Below are 19,229 nucleotides of genomic sequence, written 5' to 3'. Positions count from 1 at the left end.
AGGAAGAAGAGTTGAGTTTTCTCTCACAGGTACTTTAGCCTTTTTGTACTTTAGCCTTTCCTTAAAATTTCCAATACACTACTTTAAAGTAACAAAATCCTTTTTCACTCCAGTGCAGACAAATAATGATGTAAATGAGTTATTGCAGACCTCTGATGCATGCTATAGTTTTCTGCCTTTTTTTTTTGTAGTTAATATCAAGAGAAAATTTTGAAGGTGCAATGAGATATGTTTTCATTTCCAAAGGAAAGAAAAAAAATACAATTAAATTAAATACAATTAAATTAAACACAATAAAAATTACTTCACTATATAATGTTAATACACATTTTAATGACATTTTACATGGAACACTAATTTTTCAGCTAAAAGAGTATTCAATAGTTTCTAATCTATATTTAAGGATTGCCACAGGCTTCCTATTTTGTCAACTTTTTATCTTGTTTTATTTAGCTTTATTAAAATTTTTGTGAATTTAGTATTTAAGAAGTCTGCAGTAAAAAGCATAGTTTAGACACTATATGAATATTGAGATATTTCTGAAGAAATTTAATTGATAGAATCTGGAATTACAGCATGCAGTGGTAGTTGGTTAAGGTTTATAGATAAATTCTGTCATAATTCATATTCCTTTTAGATGAAGACAAGTAGTATTAGCCAAGCTAGTAATGCCAAAGTTAATGTGCTCTGCACATTAGGCTGCCTAGGAAAATCAGATGAAAGAGAATAGGGTTTCTGATTGCTCTAAAATAAAATAAAATAAAAAACCCCAAACAAACAAAACAGAAAAAAAGACCAACAAAACAAACAAACCCAAAAATGTATTCTGTAATTATGTGACTTGTTGAAAATATAATGAACATGGAAATTTTGAAGACTGGTAAGTAAGCAACTCTGCCTGTGTATTTTGCTTTAAAAGGTGTGTTAGGTAGTCTTCTCTTCCTAGTCCTAAGAAAACATTTGAGAAGGATGATTCTCCTTCATTGTCAAGAAATTACTTTGATGTAGAGATCTTGGGAAATGCTCTTTCCTATATCTCAACTCATGCCAAAGCGTTTGATGGAAAGGATAGTCTTTCTGAGATAATAGAGGTTTTCTTTTTTACATGGACTGCCTTCATTCGTGGTTCCAAAGTTTTAAAACTTTCTTACTAGTCTTATGCTCAGCTTCAAGTGTTTAATGGTGGCATTAAATATAAAATTGTTACTTTTGTGCTTTAGTTCCTTTGTTCACTTAGTTTATACTATTTTTTTAAAGACATAGTTGTCCTGTGTATAACTGTGGAATAGCATTTCTTCGTTATATTATTCTTTCTGTCTCTATTCTCAAGTCTCATAATTTTTCATATCTACTGTCTTTACTTACTACCAAGTCTACACTTTTCTTCCGTATGATAAGTCAACAGGAGTACATTCTGTTCTGCCATTTCTGCAGTCTAATGAGAAATCATATGCTATTCTTCCACAAATTGTTCTAAGATATATGCCTGTTGAGCTATAGTATTTTTTGTAATTTAAACACATAATTTGATAAAATGTGCTTATTTCATACTGTTTGACATGCTGTTTACTTGCTTATTTTGTAATGTTTGTCTCAAACAGGAGGAATCTTCAGGTACTTTTGTGGTTAGTAGCTGTTCTTGTGAGATAAGCTGCACTGATGACGATATTTTCCCTTCATCGGAAGAGGATGAACCACAGAAAACCATTCCAGTCATCTGGAAGTCTTTGAAACCTAATTTTTTGGATTTCAGTGAGTTTTGCACAGCTTTAAGAAAAAAAATCAGAAAAAAAAGATTGAATATTTCATACTAGGTGGACCATGTTGTTAAATGTATATGAACATTCTTGAAAAGAATGTTCTTGTCCTGTAATAACTAGTCAGAAGAGAATCTAGTAGAATTATGTTTTTCTGGTATGGATGATCTGTAGTAATGAAGCATTTTGAATTAGGTTACCGGAGCATAACATATTTTTATCTTCCTTCTCTCCCTCTCCCTCTCCCTCTCCTCCTGAGAGTACCACAACATCACTGTTATATCACATACAAAGATGGGTAAACTTCCTGAAAACTAAGTTTCACAGCTAACACTGTTTAATACTGAATGGTATTTAGGTACTTGGTATTTCTTGGATATTGGAAAGTGCCTGGTGGGCCTTAGAAATGTCTAAACATGTTATGCATTTGCAGAGATTATCAGAACCAGGTAAACACCTAACTTAATTAGAATTTGGAATACAAGTTTGATAATCTGTTTCTATGTTACCTGGATACTTTTGAAAGTTTTAGTTTTTCAATGTCACCTCTTATGCCAAGTCTATAAACAAACAGGCCAAGACATTATGAAAGGTCAGCAATGTAGAGGAGAGAAAGTAATGAAATGCAGAGGAGAGAAAGTAGTGAAATTCTCAGCTAAATGCTACTTAAATGCATGTTTTCTGAAGACAGTGTTGGAGAAGGATTTGTCAAGCAGCATTTAGAAGCTTTGCTACCAGCACACTTCTAAATTTTTATATCTGTTTGTAATTTTGAACGTGTTTTTACAGTTTGTGATTTTCTTTTACGTAGAAGTTCTTCTTAATTAAACAATTTAAAATATATCCTAGTAATATATTTTATATATATAATATATCCTATTAATCTGAAATCTTTCACTATTATAGTTCTATTTTTCATTTCCCATAGCTAAGATGTTTGAAAGTTCAGGAAAATCCCTGAGTGGTTACCAGTGGTTTTCCGGTATCACTGCCTACTTCCTTCCATCAAAAGACACAAATGCTCAAGATGCAGCACGGGAAGCATTTTCTTCTCTCAAAGGTGCTTTATTTAGTTAATATGTTATCTTCTGTCATTTAATAGTGTTTTTAATATGGTATTAAGGAAGAATCTGTATTGTTATGTGGTTTTATTACTTTAAGTGTTGTGGTTGTTGGTTTGCCATCTCATTTTGCATTTGATTAGAATCTTTGATATCAAGACTGCCAGGTTTAGTATTTAACACATCATAATTTTACTGTCTTTGAAGACCTTGGAAAACCAGAGTAGTGTTCATATAACAGTAACAACACTATTTCCACAGTATTTGCCCACTTTATAGCTTTCTTGAAATATATACTGTGTGTGAGTATGTATATGTGCTATGGATGCTGTCTGCTTGCTAAAACAATTTTGTAGCTACCATAATTTTAAATTAGGTTTTCTAGAAAGTTGTTGTACATTTTGGCATCTAGGATTAGGTCAGTAGCAGTAAATCTCATTTATATTCCTGACGTAAAGGAGATATTGCTATCCTGGGAATCATGAAATCCATGTTCCTATCCCATCTTACAAGATACTGACTTATAAAATAAAATGTTCATGGTTTTGTTTTGTATTTTTTCATTCTAAAGTTTAAGTATGTTTATATACGTGTCATTCATAAAAAGGAAAATAATTTTTAGTATCTAAATGGTTAAGCTCATATTCTTGTTTATAAATTTGTGTAAGATATCGTCCTATCATATCTTATTTTTTTTGCATGTGCAACTGAGCATTCAGATTTCAATATAGCATGAAAAAGAAACCCTAGAATTTTTTTCGGAAGCAAATTTATACTTGGTAAAAGGTCATTAAGCTAGTTTTTGATTGTTTGGAAATCAGCAAGGTGGATATTTACTAAAAATGACAATAGTTTTTATCTGCATGTAATCTATAAAGTGAAGCAAAAGGGTTGTGCAGTGTTTTATTTTGTTCTCATTATATATGAATGGAAATCTGCAAATACATACTGTATGTATTTTTGCCTTAGCACCTGCCAAAAGAGATTATGTCTTTGACTAGTGCAGTAGCCTATTGCTTTCAGCAGATTACTTGCATTACCTGTATTATTGTAAGGGGGAGAAAAGTAATTTTCTGATCCTTTGTAGAAAATATCAATTCTCACATTTATTTATTCTCTTTTTGGAAGTGAGTGTGGAAGACTGAATGAATTATGGTTCTGTCATGGCAGAAGAAACAATTTGTTTCTGAGAACTTAACCTGCCAGTGGGTTTTTCTGAACTCATAATCTATATAGCAGTTCGGTCTTCAATTCTGTGAGAATGGAATAAGCACAGTCCTTTTAACGTCTTTGCTGGGTTAACTGATTTAATCACCTCTAAACTGGATGAGTGCTGACAAAAGGATTTGGAAATGGAAATTTATTACTAGATGCTATGAAACGTTGTTTGGTAAAACAGATGGAATTCTATGAAGCCGAAGATGGGAGTGAATGTCGTATATTACTATTTATACATTTATTTTCTTAAACTCTTTTGTTAAACTTTTTCTTTAGATATGATAGGAAGATGACAAAGATTGCTGTGCTTTATATGATACAAAACATCTCTGGTGAAGTTTTACCATGGCAAAGTTCCATAGGCTTGAAGGAAACTATATGGATTTCTATTACACATGAAAATTTAGTGAAAAATGCTACTTGCTGTAGACAGTTTGAATACTACATTTTGTGGCTCTCAGCCTAAGGATGCTGGATAACCACTTAATAAAATAAAAGAAAAAGAAGCTGTGCTTCAGCCAATGTAACCTCTTGGGTTAGTTCTGTTTAGCCAGTTTTGCTTAAGTAAGGGTGAGTTTTACCTGATCATATTTTATAAATTATAAGAAACCATGAGTGTCTTGAAATTCAAGAGAAAGACTGTATAGTTTCCCTGTATATTCTGGAGATACACTATGTAAGATTCCTCTTCCTGAGAAACAGAATTTTATGTGAAGAACCCAAGTAAGATTGGTAACCAGTTCACCATTTATGTCTTTATACTAGAGAGAATTCTTTGGGAGTCAATTTTATTCTGATTGAAATCCAGGGAGAAGTTCTTTTCTGCCATTCCTCTAATTCATGCAGTGGGAAAGGCATTGTACTTTTACTTTGCTGATTTTTTTAGATAAAGGCTGAAATTATGAATTCATCCAAATCACTGCCTTCAGCTTGCTCTGTGTCCACAAATTAGAGTCAGTTTGTTGGCTTTTACATTTTAAATTTAGAGTGAGGGTGTTTGTGTGTCAGGACCTATGTGTCAGTTTGTTGGAGGGCTTTTCTCCCTCCAGTATTTCATATAATGCTGCAGAACTTCTAATTGCAGTCCAAGACTCTTTCTTCTTGACTAAAATTCTGGCTGTAAATTGGAAATTTGTCCTTTTTTCCTCCTTAACTGATGACATAGCAGCTGGTATTGACACAGTGATTGCTATCAGGCAGCATTCTGTAATTTGTATTTCCGGACAGAATTGCCATTAAGTGCTGATTTATCAGCTGATATTTTTGGAGATGTATTTTAATTTCATAGGAGTTCCATATCAATTGTTATATAAACTCTTATGTCACTTGTGCACACTTTTGACTTGTGACTATTCTGTCAATGAGACTTACCCTCTTCAGATTGCCAAGTATGGCAGGAGGGCAGTAAAGCTGAGACATTTAGATAAAAATAAAGTATTAGTGTGACCCAACTAATCTTTATGAAAGTGTGCAAATTCCTGAACTGTCTTTAAAAACACTGAGAAGTTTTACACAAAAGCTGTTTCTCATTAAGACAACAACAATCAGGGATTGTCTTTATACTCTTGTAGTTCTCAAATGGAAAACTAATATATATATACATGTACACACTGTAACATTAAAGGGCAAGATCCCAAAAATTACACTGAGGAGAGCTTTACATGACTTATTTAAATTAGGCGACATAGTACGCTGTTATTATATATGTTCTATATTCAAAGAAGCTTTTGTCTTCATTTAGTTTCTATTGCTCACGAGTTACAAAAGATCCACACTACAGAGCTAATCACATATCTTGTTACATGATTGACTATATAAGAGTAATACATTCTCCCTGAGTGCTAGGACTGGAATCTTCTGTGCATACACATTCAGATGATCTTGACTTCTCAGTATCTTTTCTTTAGCTGTCTGCCTGAGCTTTCCTCTGCTCTCATCTTTCCTTCATTTCTCCTGTGGCCACTTCTGTTTCCTATTGTCTGTCTTGCCATTCATAACTCTTTTTTTATGTGAAGATTATTATTGCAGTGAGAGTCTTTAAAAACAGCTTAGACAAGCATCCCTCTGGAATAGCATATAAATATTTGATCTTTTCTTTGAAGAAGGTGATGCACTGAAGGACCTCTTGTTGTCCCTTTCAGTTCAGTACTTTTGTGATGCAAAGTCCTTTGTAGATTCCTAGCTGTCACAGAATAAAGCCCCCACCCCCCACATGGAGATAATAAAACTTACGGATACAAGTAATTTGCACTGTAACATATCTACATGCATGAATGCATGATGTGTTTTCATGGGGCAAGAATTTACCACTGCTTAGACTAGGTAAAATTTATTTTGTATTCTGTTTTTCTGTATTTGGAAAACTAACATGAAATAATTTAATGAAAACAATAGCTGTATATTGGGAAAAGTATGTTGCGAAGTATTCAGTCATATTTAGGCAACGGTTATGTTATTACCAGTTGCTTTTGCTGAACAAACCCAGGATTTGTGTCTTTCTACAAACAGTTAAAATATTATATCTCTAACAGCTATATTATTTTTATCCTGCAGCTAATATGACTTCAGAGGGATTGAAACTGAAGGATATTATTTTGGTTCATCTGTATATGAAGAGCATAAAAGATTTCAGTGTTATAAACTCAGTTTATGAGACAGAATTTGATTTGTGTCCACCAGCAAGGTAGGATTAGACTACTACTATGGTATATTTATGGTACACTGTAATACACTGAATTATTGTTGCTATATTTGTGAAGCATTTTACCAAATGTTTGTGCCTCAAAGACTTAGAAGTAGAGTTTTGTTGCCTTTTGGAGTAATCACATCACAGCTTCTCAAGTCAAAAATACTAAGGATAGAAATTCTTGCTTTAATATATATCATAAGGCTTACAAATACCCCCCATTTGGACTTATAGAAGGATAATACATTGTTTGCAAGTCTTAGTTCTCTGTGGATTGAGTGAACTGACAACTGTTTTATATCACTGGTGTTTTATTTGCTTTCCTTTTTATTTGCATCCAATGACTGGCTAGCAGTGCTTCTCAGAATGCATCCCAGGATATCATCAGGCCTCTTTACCACAAGGGCACATTGTTTGCTTGTGTTCAATTTGGTGTCCATCAGGAACCTTCAGTCACTCTTTGTAAAGCTGCTTTTGGGACAATGGGCCCCCAAAATACACTGGAACTTGGGTTTCTTTTTCCCCAGTTGTAGGACTTTCAGCTTCTCCTTGCTGAACTGGGAGAAGTTCCTGTGTGCCTATTTCTTCAGCCTGTCAAGATCCATGTGGATAGCAACTTACCAAGGGTACACTGTGTCACATCATCCAGGTTGTATGAATGAAGATGTTGAGCAGGACTGGACCCAGTATAGGCTCCTTGGTGTACACCTGTGAAACTTTATGCCACTGATCCTAGCTTCTGGGATGGCCGCTCATCCAGTTTTCAATCCACCTCACTATCTGCTCATCCAGCCCTTACATCAACAGCTTCTCTTTGAGGGTGTTACAGGAGACAGTGTCAGAAGCATTACTGAAGTCCAGGCAGACAGTACTCATTGCTCCCCCCTCACCTCCCAAGCCACTCATTTCATTATAGAAATTCGGTCTGTCCTGGCTTCAAACTCAGCTCCTCTTTAAGTCTTTCCTGGGTGAGGGACTCTCTGCTGAGTGCGTCTGGGTGCTGACAACTGCAGTCCCATGTGCCTGGATGGCATTGACTGGAGAGACTCCAGTGGGTGAAGGCCAGTGCCAGGTTTGGGGGTGTGTGTGTGTGTCTGTGTGTCTGTTTGTGAGTGCAGGGTCTGCACCAGCAACTGCAATGGGGCTGAAGCCTCCTCATATGTCCAGGTAACAGCAAATGGGGAGAGGGGGATCCAGGGGCAGCTGTTGAGCAGACAGAGTGTCTGAGGTGGGCTACTGGGCTGCTTGGACCCCCAGCTTGGGATCCAAGTTGTACGTGTACATGTTTATATTGTTTCTGGTGCAAGTCCACCCTGTGCAGCCAGGGAGGGGAGTGGGTTGAGGCTTTTTGTGATGTCTCAGTTTGTGTGAGGGCTCTGTGTCTGTGACTACATTGATTGGTGTGGCTGACCATGGCTATTTGTATATATGTGGTGCATATGCCTGATCTGTGTGCATGTACCCACTGGGAATACGTGCTTGGCCTGGCTACAGGTTGGAGTGGGTGAATGGAGCTGCGGCAGCCTCACCTCTCTCAGGCTGTTTGATGCAGCCTGATTCCTCCTAACTAATAAGAATACAGAACTGTAGAAAAAAGGAAAACAAAACACTGAGATAAAAGGAAGTAGAAGGGAAATGAAACAATGGAAAAGAGTAAGAAAGCCATTTATTTAAGTTTGTATTATTATATGAGGCCTTTGCAAACTGTAATATGCTTGTTTCCGCATAACTATTATTGCAGTTTATAAAGTGGAAAAAAAAGGACTCTGCCCAGAGTCTTGAGCAATGTAAAGTGTCCCTTTCCCCCAGATCTTCCTGTGTCATCAAACAAAATAGGAAAAGGAAGGGGACCAATATAGCTCCATGACATAGCAGGGAAGCCGTTTTCAACATTTATGGTTGTTTGAGTAAAGAGTCTGAAATTTGTGCAAAAAGTAAAATGGTTGGACTGCTCTAGACCTGTGTTTAATTTAACATTTCCTAGTTTGGAGAAAAGTAACAAGTATTGCCAAGGTTTAATTTGGCATCCTTTTTTAAAGCTGTTCCATTTTTTTTCCAGAATTTGAATGTTAAACTTAAAAACTGGAAAGAAACTTCCAGCAAGAAAGGGCTTTTGATTTATTCTTATAGAGCGGAGAAGCCATCAAATAGTTCTTTAAATATTTGTTTTCTAAACAACGTTGCAGGGAATTAAGATGTCAACCAACCATACTTGCAGACATCTCCAATTCTGAATCTAAACTGTTTTTCTGAAAAGAACTCAAAGTAGAACATGGAAGGCTGTAAGTTGAAAAGAGAGTAAGATGAAGCAGAGACATGAGCGAGACCTCCAGTTTGACTGGTGGTGGTTTCCCTTCCCGAGAGGGAAGACCAAAGCGGATTAAAGATGAGCAGGTTCCAAGTGATTAGTTCAGTTTATTACATTCTCAGCTGAATCCCTCTTTGTCTGTGTGCTTCTCTGGCCTTCCCTCCTGCTCAGAGAATCAAAAAGTTAATTACTGTAATTTGCAAAATGTACGTACAGTGCCTTAGTACGTGGAAATCATGGAGGTGGGTCTGAAACACTGCAAGAGTGCCTTGGCACCTCACCACCACTTTTGCCATTCTTCTTTATTTCAGCTCTATGCGATGTGTCTGTTTGCAATTCCGTTGTTTTTTGTGCTAAGTAGAAAAAGGTGGCTGCTCCTAATTGTCTCCTAGCTCTACACACAGGTTTTACTCCTGTGTCTTTTGTTTATCCTCTTCCTTCTGATTGCAGAAAATCATTCTGTGCAAAAAAATTACCTACCTTCGTCATTTAGCTAGCATTCAGGAGGGCTCAGCAGGACAGTACTTTGAAACAAAGATCCTTTATTTTCACTACACTGGTAGTTAACTAACTGTATTTTCATATTAAGATGGAAGTTCATAAGATTTTGCATTTTTCTGAGTTCTCCATTGCTCCATGGGAGCTTCTAGCTGCTGAGCAATTTTGAAAATCTGGTCGTGTGTAAGGGAGAATCAAAACTTTAGAAGTACTCATATATAATACAGTTATTGCTGTTTTCTGAAAATGTGAATTTATATGGAAGTTGAATAAATATAACAGTGGTTATTGTCATCATATTATTTTTCATTTACCAGTGATACATCTGTGCTTTCTGGATATTGAATGTTACCTGATAATAAAATTCTGCTCTAAGTCACTCTTACCTAAGTAAACTTAAGAGTGAAACTTTAGTCTGTTGAATTCCAATTATGATCCTAAACAGACAGTATTGATATACTGAGCAAGGGTAGGGTAAGAAATTTAGCAAAGTTATAAGAGTCTTTTTAGAGACTGCAATTATTATTTGCTATGAAGTGTAGAAGTATTAATGAAGTTTCACCCTGAAAACCCTATTGTTGCATATATAAAAACAGAGCCTAGAGAATGCTGGAATACAAAAATTAGATGTAACCTTTAAAAGATCCAAGGAGGTGAAGGGGTAAAGAATCAACACAACACCAATTGATTAAATACTGGGTCTTATTTGTTTCATATCCCTTAGGTTTTCCAGGGGGTATTCTTGTATTATATGATAACTCCGTTAAAACTGAAAGATTATTGTGGTAAGTGCAAAAGCAGCCACTTACTTGAGATTTATTTCAGGATTTTTATTTGTTTACTTTAATTTTTATTTGCTAAACGTATTTGTCAATTACCTGTGGTCCTTTAAACCAAGCATATAAATACGCTTGATGGTCAAGTTGAAGGCCACCACATAAAAGAATTCAAAATAACTTTCAATAGACTGGAGGACTACTGTCTCCTGCAGAGTTCTTACGTTCTAGGGAAGTCTTGCAGTAGAAGTGTCTGCTGTGTGTGTATCGTAGGCCTGATACTCGGCTGTATTGTGGGCGCATGCGAGACGGGAATATCCACAAGTGCGTGAGAAGTTTCTACTCTGGCTGAGCTGGCAGATGTTTGGAGAGGTCCAAGTACAGAATAAAATTTATGGACAGAAGACAGTGAAAACAAAAGTTAAAAAATGATAGGCCTGTTTATGCAACCTGTTTTTTCTTTCTGTTCCCCACTCATTCAACTGAGTGTCATAGACTTCTGAAATTTATACCAACCTATGATTCACTGTAAAGCTCTATGCAGAGCCTTCTGAAGACTCAGAGGAATTTTGGCTAGGAAACCAACTCTCTTTCCTCAACAATTGAGGACCTGGGATTCTTCTGAGTCATTTTTGATGAGAGAGTTTGTTTTCTCAGCAAAAATGCCTTTGGCTTTCAGGGGGTTTAATAACAGCAATTAAAAATGTTTTATTAGTTTGAGAGAGATTCCTCATAGCATTCCCCTAAAATAATTAAATTTCCACTGTAGGTATAGATGCAGGTGAAACTTCCCTATGGCACTGGACTAGGTGATGTCCTAGTTGTAATTTTCGTTCCATTGTCTGTGACTATTTCAATTTTTTGTTCCAGTTGGAAAAGCAATTATACCAAACACATTGCTCAGTGGAATTGAACCATGGGACTGCATTCAGAAAGTACACTTTAGGTCTGCTTTCTGCAGTTTGCTCTCTGCTCTGGATGGCAGCACAACTCTCTGGTGTTTCAGCCACTCCTTCCAGTTCTTCAGACTTGCCAAGGGTACACTGTGTCCATTCATCCAAATTATGAATGAAGATGTTGAACAAGACTGGACCCAGTATAGGCTCCTCCAGGGTGTTCACCTATGAGACTTTGTGCCACTGATCCCACCCTCTGGGCCTGGTTGTTCATCCAGTTTTCAGTTCACCTCACTGTGTGCTCTTCTGGTCCATATATCAACAGCTTCTCTTTGAGGATGTTACAGGAGACAGTGTCAAAAGCATTACCAGTGCCTTAGTACCAATGATTATTAAATCTTTCTTAAAGTGATTATGTTTTGAAACTTCTAGGTGTTTGTGACAAATGTTCTATTTATTTTTTTAAATACAAAACCAAAATAGTTAACTTAGGAATTGCTTAAGATTCACATCATGAGATGTGATCCAATACGGTTGTTCTTCATTTCTTGTGTTTCCATCAGATAATCAGTTTTAGTGAACTTACACATTCAGTAAGAATACAATGTGAAACGTAATTACAGTGATGCTAACTGTGAATCTTTTATTCATAGATTCCCAAAGCATAGTATTTTTAATATCCGTTGTAAAAAATCTTGTATGTTGCATGTAAGTCTACCTCTGAGACTGCTTGATGATCTAGGTGTGCAGTATGTGACTGCTATGTTATTTGGGTGTGGTGGGTTTGTTTTTCACTGGAAATTGGATAACAAACACCTAACCCATAAAATTTTTGGTTTGTTTTTTTAATAGTTGTGTGTTAAAACTAGTTTTCCATTTGTATTTCTTTATTGCCTTTATTAAGAGGGCTTGTTTCTTGTTACAGTAATTTGTGTTCTTATGCATCTGAGATAATGTGCTGAGAATGCAATTGCTATAGCTTGAAAAATTCCACTTGGGTCATAGGGTAATACAGGTTGCAAGGGACCTCTGGAGGTCATATAGTTCAATCCAGTGCTCAAAACAGGGTCAGCAATGAGGTCATACCTCTTGTCTTCTTCATACTTTTGAAACCAACTGTTTAGCAATTTTCTAATGTAAAATACTATATTTTGTATTCTTCTTTCAGAATATAAAGTGTAGTAGAAGAACGAGAATTTTAAGTATAGCAAGACAAGTACTTGAAAGACATTGTTAAGATAATCATAGACTGACATTCCCCTACACTGTCTGGGTGTCAGACTCAAAGGCGGCAGGAAGAGGCTTCTTCAAGATACTGATTGTAGACCAGGATTACTAAGTCACAGAGGAATGGGAGTGTTGGCTGTGTGTGCCTTCAGGGAGGAATCAGTTGCCAGCCACGTGGTCATGCATCAGTAAAGTAACAGGTAGGAAGATTAGAAAGTTACAGGAAAGTGGCTTTTTATGATTATTATTATGGAACAAAGAGATTTCATAGAGTCATATAATATCCTGAGTTGGAAGGGACCTACAAGAATCATCAAAGTCTGGCTCCTGGTCCTTTAAAGGACAGCCCCAAGAATCACCATGTGACTGAGAGTGTGGTTCAAATCCTTCTTGAACTCTTGCAGTCTTGTTTCCATGACGACTTCCTTGGGGAGCCTGTTCCAGTGGCCAATCACCCTCCTGGGTGAAGAGCCTTTCCCTAATATCTAACCTAAATCTCCTGTGACACAGCTTCATGCCTTTCCCTCAAGTCCTGTCACTGGTCACCACAGAGAAAAGATCAGTGTCTGCTTCTCTTTCTCCACTCATGAGGAAGTTGTAGACCGCAATGAAGTCTCCCCTCAGTCTTCTCTTCTCCAGGCTGAACAGACCAAGTGACCTCAGCTGCTCAACTTCCGCTCAAGACCCTTTACCATCCATGTTGCCCTCCTCTGGATCTCTCCAGTAGCTTAATATCTTTCTTATATTGTGTTGCTCAAAACTGCACACAATATTCAAGGTGAGACCACACCAGTGCAGAGCAAAGCAGGACAATCCCCTCCCTCAACCAGCTTGTGATGCTTTGCCTGATGCCCCCCAGGACACAGCTGACCCTCCTGGTTGCCAGGGCACTGCTGACTCATGTTCAACTTGCCATCAGACAGGACCCCTGGGTCCATTTCAACGTCATTTCATCCATGTTGCATTTTTGTTTATGTCGCATATTTATTTATGTTGCATTTTGTCCTGAAGAAAAATTATACAGCGGTTTGCATGGTTGCATTATTGCATTATGCACAGAGTCCTGGTTGTGGGAGTTCTCACAAGCAGTACGCTGGAAGCACTGACTTAAGGGTGTGGATCTGCACTAAATTAGCAAAATTGTCTTGAAAATTTACCAGCCCAAGCAGAAAATCCAATCTTCCGTGCCTATGATAATGATAATGAGGAAAAAATATTATATTTGCATGTGAGAGGTGGGGATAAAAATGTTTTTAGAAGAAATAAACAAGAATATAGCTTGGAAGAAATAAACAAGATGAGAAGAATTTTACAAGGTTATGTCACATGATATGTAAAGACAAGTAATTTTTGGTTGGATTGCTGCTGGGAGCTGAATGTCTTTTTTATGCATGGACTGCAGACATAATTATTTTTCAGGCTTTGAAATGTTGATTTCCACACACACACACCCGAACCCCCTGCTTTTTCACTGGCCACATGCAACAGACTGTCTGTCTGTCCATCAAGGCACTCAGTTTTCCTGAGAGGAAACAAAAAGGAACTTTATAAATGAGTACGGAAGCAGGTTTTAAACCCTGTCATATGTATGTATCACTTAAAGTATAGCAGAAAAATATGCTCACTATTACATGATAACATGTGAGAAAGGTGTAAAGGAACTATAAACTCCTGCTTTTTCAGACAACTTTGACACTGTCTTTCACAACATCCTCACGGGCAAAGTCAAGAAGTGCAGACTGGATGAGTGGACAGTGAGGTGGGTTGAGAACTGGATGAATGGCAGATCCCAGAAGGTTGTAATTAGTGGCACAGGGTCTAGTTGGAGGCCTGCCACTAGTGGTGTTCCCCAAGGTTCAATACTGATCCCAGTATTGTTTACCTTACTAGTCAATGACTTGGTTGACAGGGTAGAGTTCATGGACAACAAACTGGCAGGAGTGCTCTAGAGTGCTGTGCAACCCTTCAATTAAACAGGTTGAAGAGATGGGCAAAGAAGAACTGTCTGAAATTCAACAAAGGCAAATGCAGGGTCCTGCACCGGGGGAAGAATAACCCCAGGCACCAGTACATGCTGGGGGTGTACTTCTGGAAAGCAATTCTCTGGAGATGAAGCTGCAGGTCCTGTTGAACGACAAGCTGTCCATGAGCCAGCAGTGTGCTCTTGAGGCCAAGAAAGCAAATAGTGTCCTGGGATGCATTAGGAAGAACATTGCCAACTGGTCAAGGGAGGTGATCCTGCCCCTCTGCTCAGCCCTAGTGAGATGCATCTGGAGTGCTGTGTCCAGTTCTGGGCTCCTCAGTGCAAGGAGGAGCCCAGATAAGTTGCTCCTGGAGCGTGTCCAGTGGAGGGTGACAAAAGTAATTAAGGGAATGGAGCATCTCTCATACAAGGAAAGGCTGAGGGAGCTGGACCTGTTTAGCCTTAAGAAGAGACAACTGAGAGAGGACCTCATCAATGTCTATAAGTGTCTCAAGAGGAAGGAACCAGGCTCTTCTCAATAGTGCCGAGGAATAGGACAAGAGAGTATGGGCAGAAACTGATACACAGGAAGGTCCACCTGAACGCGAGAAAAAACTTTGTTTTTGTGCAGGTGTCTGAGCGCTAGAACAGATTGCCCAGGGAGGTTTTTGGAGTCTCTGACTGGAGACATTCAAGAACCATCTGGATGCAATTCTATACCCTGTGCTCTAGGATGAGCCTGCTTGAGCACAGAGATCAGACCAGATGACCATTGTGGTCCCTTCCAACCTTACCCATTCTTCGATTCCATGATTCAGTGAAACTGAACCTCTAGACCAAACACTGGAAGCAAATTCAGTGACAAATGTCAAAAAAGACTGCTTTGCATAACTTACCTGGCACTTCCAGAGTAGTGTGGTCAAGGTTTTTTTTAAAAAAAATGATGAATTCTTAATAAAGTAATACACATTAAAAATAAAATAAAATAAATGAGCCATTGGCTGTGGTGCTAGTTTCTCCTTGGTAATGGAAATTATCTTGCTGGAAGTATGAAGCTGATCATTATTTGGAGAGCAGATAAGTGTTAATGCTAGCAGGTTGTTGTGATACCCTAACTTTTGTTATATATTCTTGGCAAAATTTCCTAACATACTATCCAGACCAAAAAAACATGGAAAATCGGTGTTGAAGGCTGGTGCAAGCAAGCTTACTGTTTGAAAAAAACAATTCTCCTGTGTTTTCAGAGTATGTGTTGAAATGCCATTACCTGATGGAGTACTGTTTTGCATTGACTGCCTTGCACATAAGTACGACATTGCAACGGATGATGTGTTACATGATGAAAAGCTGGTCATGCATGTACAGAGCATTTCCCACTGGGCACCTGCTAGCATAGGACCTTACAGTCAGTCCATCAAGGTAGGGAATTTTTTTACTTCATGGGAATTATATGTCTGTTTTCTGAAATAAATACAGTTGTAAAGTCTCTTTCTCCCCCATCTGAATGTGCAAAAGAAAATGAGTTAAAAAAAAGAAACCAAATTAAAAATGAGCATTTTTCATTTATGTTTTTAAAACTTATGGAAAACTTAACTCTCATCTGTCTTTTGTTTTGTGATAATAAAACTGATTAAAGTATTCTTTGCAGAGAATCTCCAAAACAGCATACCTCTGTTGTATATTGTAATTAGACAAAAAACTGTGTCTCATATATACTTTTATAATCTGCCTAGAATATAAACAGAATTTAGGAACAGCTATTGCAATGTCCTTGTTAAAGCTCAAATGTTATTTATAGGTAAGTCAATCCTAAAATGCTTATTTAATGAAATCCTTCTTGAGGCTTGTGGTACTACCTAACCATTTAAAACAAAAGCAAGGTTGAAGAACTGTTCTTTTTCCCAAAATAATAACAAACTGAACTGAATATTACATGCTACTTAGAAGTATGAAAAGGAGGCAGTAAAGTATCATGGAAAAGTGGGTCAAAATTTGTATAAAAAGATTTTCTCTTAATATTGTATTTCTTGCCCAGCTAGTACCATTCTGACAACTAGTGAACTCTCTCAACCTTTTCTGTTGCAAAATATATATATATTCTTATCTTACCAATGCTCCTCTTCTGTAATACATTGTCCAGTCTTGCGCAGACTGATCTAAGTGACGTGGTATGACATCTGTTTAAATTTCCTGAAACTTCTTTGAGTCTGCAAACCCATCTAGTATAATGGCCATGAAATTTCACTTTGTTTTGTCTTTGTACTATTTTATGGACGATTTTAGGAATAGTATTTTGCTTCAGGAGCTCATGTGGAATTTGTTTCATTTTTAGGAAGAAATGTTGGTGAATTACTGCTCTATGAATTCTGTTCTTATAGGAGGGTGGAGTTTTATCATTTATGTATATCCATTTTTCTTGGTTTATTAGACTTTATTCCATTCAATCTTACAGCTTAATGATCATAATTGTAATGTGTCATGCATAATCCTGCAAAGATAAAATTTAATAAGCTTTGCATCTTTGTTATTTGGAGAAACTTCCCTAATACAACTTTTATACAACATAGCAGCTAATCTGTATGTCATGGAACTGGCATCGACTAAATCTGGAAAAGGGAGTGAACTAACAATTGTTTCAGTAACCCAGAGAACAAGCTTATGCTGCAAATGGACAATAAGTAGACACTGCCAGATCTTCTGGTGGTATGGGACAGTCAGCATACCCAAGGGAAGGTTCATATCTCTTCAGATATAGTGTAACCAGTAACATTGGTCAACAAATCCATCATTAGGAAAAAAACTTTCTACTGGTGTGTTTTGTTTTGCTTTATTTTCTTTTACCCCCAAAGGAACATTTTAGTCAAACAACATTATTTTCCTATGAGGTGTAAAATAAGTATTTTTGCTTTTAAAAACTGATTACCACAGGAGTAAAGTAACAGTAGTGAAAAGCTGAACTTCTGCTACAGGATCATTCAATTGTCATCGTTTATGGCTATGTTCTGTATCTAGTCCACAAACACCTCTATGGGGAATGGTAGGATACGTGCCAGCAATATTTTTAATTTTCCTTTGCAGATTTTGCCTTACTACTACCAACAGTGCATTTCATCTGAGTGTCAATATTAAACATCCTGGGTTTGTCTTGCTAAGAATATTTTGACTTTTTGGTAACATATTTCTATTCTGCAGAGCTTGACCCAATACATATCAAATGTACTGGAATAAGTAAACATTTCACTTAAAGTTTTTAATATTTAAATGTTTTTCTTTCTAAAATAGCATGTATAGGATATAACCTGTAAAACCTTTTCATAAGAATACATCATAGAAGTTTATGTGTATAAGCACATAAACAATGTATTTGAATTTTAAAATTTATTAATGGAAGAGATAGGTTTTGTATCTTCTTAAACATGAATTTTCCAAAATTAAAATCTACTTTAGATGTGTTTTTAGAACTTCCTGGGCCTATGTATGGACAACTTTATACTTAGTTGTCTTTATACTCTTAAGTTCACCAGCTGAAATAAGCACTTCAGTATATTTAAGGAATGGAATATATTTTTCAGAATAATTAAGGAAGGAACAAAAGTCAGTTTCTTATCTTTATAATAAAAAATATTTCAAATTATAATAATTTTATGATGATCAAATGTTTATAATTTTTTTATGTTTTAGGAACAGAAGCTTAATGTTCTTAAAACAGTAAATGGTTATTAGCCTTATGTTGTGTATCTGTAGGGTTGGTTTATCTTTTGCTTGACAACAATTGGACAATTAAATTTTTGTCTTTTCAGTCCAATATGAAGTTTTCTGGACACTAGATAATCATCATGTATTTTTGCACAGTGTTTTTGCAAAGTTCAGAATATATCAAAGACTAATATTCAGGGATTGATGTGCGCTGGCATGTAAGAGGAGTGGAAAGATGTAAGTAGTTCATGCAAACTATGGAATTCACACTTCAGGCTCAAAAATCAGCAGAACATCAATTCTGTAGGGACCATGCAGGATCCTGCCAGCAGTCCTGTGGGAACAAAAAGTCAAAATTTGAAATTTACCAGGAGAATGTCCTAACCTCAGTCTGATAGACACCAAACAACTCTGGCAGAATGAAATTAGGATTTTCAAAGTATTTATAGCAAAAATCTTCCTCTTTTGAGATTAACATTCTTTAAAAACATCTTCAGTGTTTCTGCTTGTAAGAAGTAGACAGAAACTGTTCAAAGATACAATAAGACTGACTTTCTTATAAATAAGAAAAGCCTGAGATCGTTTAATATGATTTTCCTGGTCCAGCTCCACCAGTCTTAATGTCTGTGTCAGCAACTGATGTAAGTTACATCAGTTCTTGTAAAGGCTGATTTCTGCTGATTTCACCAAGGTAAAACAAGTATTCTGATTATGTCTTTCTAATAGTAGTAACATAGGCTATCCAGGCTGTCCAGCCTGGGAGTACATGATGATGCACGATTTTTCTTCCTGCAGATCTTTGCTCTGCAATGAACACCAGCCCAGTTTGTGCTAGTCATTGATAGTAGCTTGGTATTTTTACTAGAGATACTTCATGTTCTTACTGGGTTTTATCACATGATTATTTTATTTTCATGATTTAATTCTGTTTTACCAGCAGATTAGAAGATTTATCAGGACTAAGCAGTAATTGATAGCTTGTATAGAAAAAGCTTACTTATTGTCTTCAGAAAAGCAAACAACACAGCTCTACATTAGTGAGTTAAACATGAAGATGCACTGCAAAGCAGTATTTGGAGTGAGAAATTTATACTGAGACCTTTCATGATTATTTATTTTGTGAAAACACTCTTTGAGCTTTTA

General features: G+C 36.6%; 1 protein-coding gene across 4 annotated transcripts in view; it reads left to right on the top strand.

Moving 5' to 3' along the window:
* Nucleotides 1–19,229, top strand: part of DPH6 (diphthamine biosynthesis 6) — a 212,078-nt gene that overhangs the window by 78,200 nt on the left and 114,649 nt on the right. For 3 of the 4 annotated variants that reach the window (XM_050334899.1, XM_050334898.1, XM_050334900.1), the window contains exons 9-12: nucleotides 1,602–1,752; nucleotides 2,686–2,817; nucleotides 6,590–6,719; nucleotides 15,635–15,809. In XM_050334899.1, the coding sequence (XP_050190856.1) occupies nucleotides 1,602–1,752; nucleotides 2,686–2,817; nucleotides 6,590–6,719; nucleotides 15,635–15,809 (588 nt within the window). Of the gene's footprint in view, nucleotides 1–1,601; nucleotides 1,753–2,685; nucleotides 2,818–6,589; nucleotides 6,720–12,368; nucleotides 12,622–15,634; nucleotides 15,810–19,229 lie in introns of those variants that run through there. The other variant, XM_050334901.1, reaches the window with a different exon arrangement.

The sequence above is a fragment of the Myiozetetes cayanensis genome, unplaced genomic scaffold, assembly GCF_022539395.1.
Source record: "Myiozetetes cayanensis isolate MyiCay16 unplaced genomic scaffold, myiCay2020 scf6-25, whole genome shotgun sequence".
NCBI classification, from domain to species: domain Eukaryota; kingdom Metazoa; phylum Chordata; class Aves; order Passeriformes; family Tyrannidae; genus Myiozetetes; species Myiozetetes cayanensis.
The sequence above is the reverse complement of the archived record's forward strand: the minus strand, read 5'-3'. Positions and strand labels throughout refer to the sequence as shown.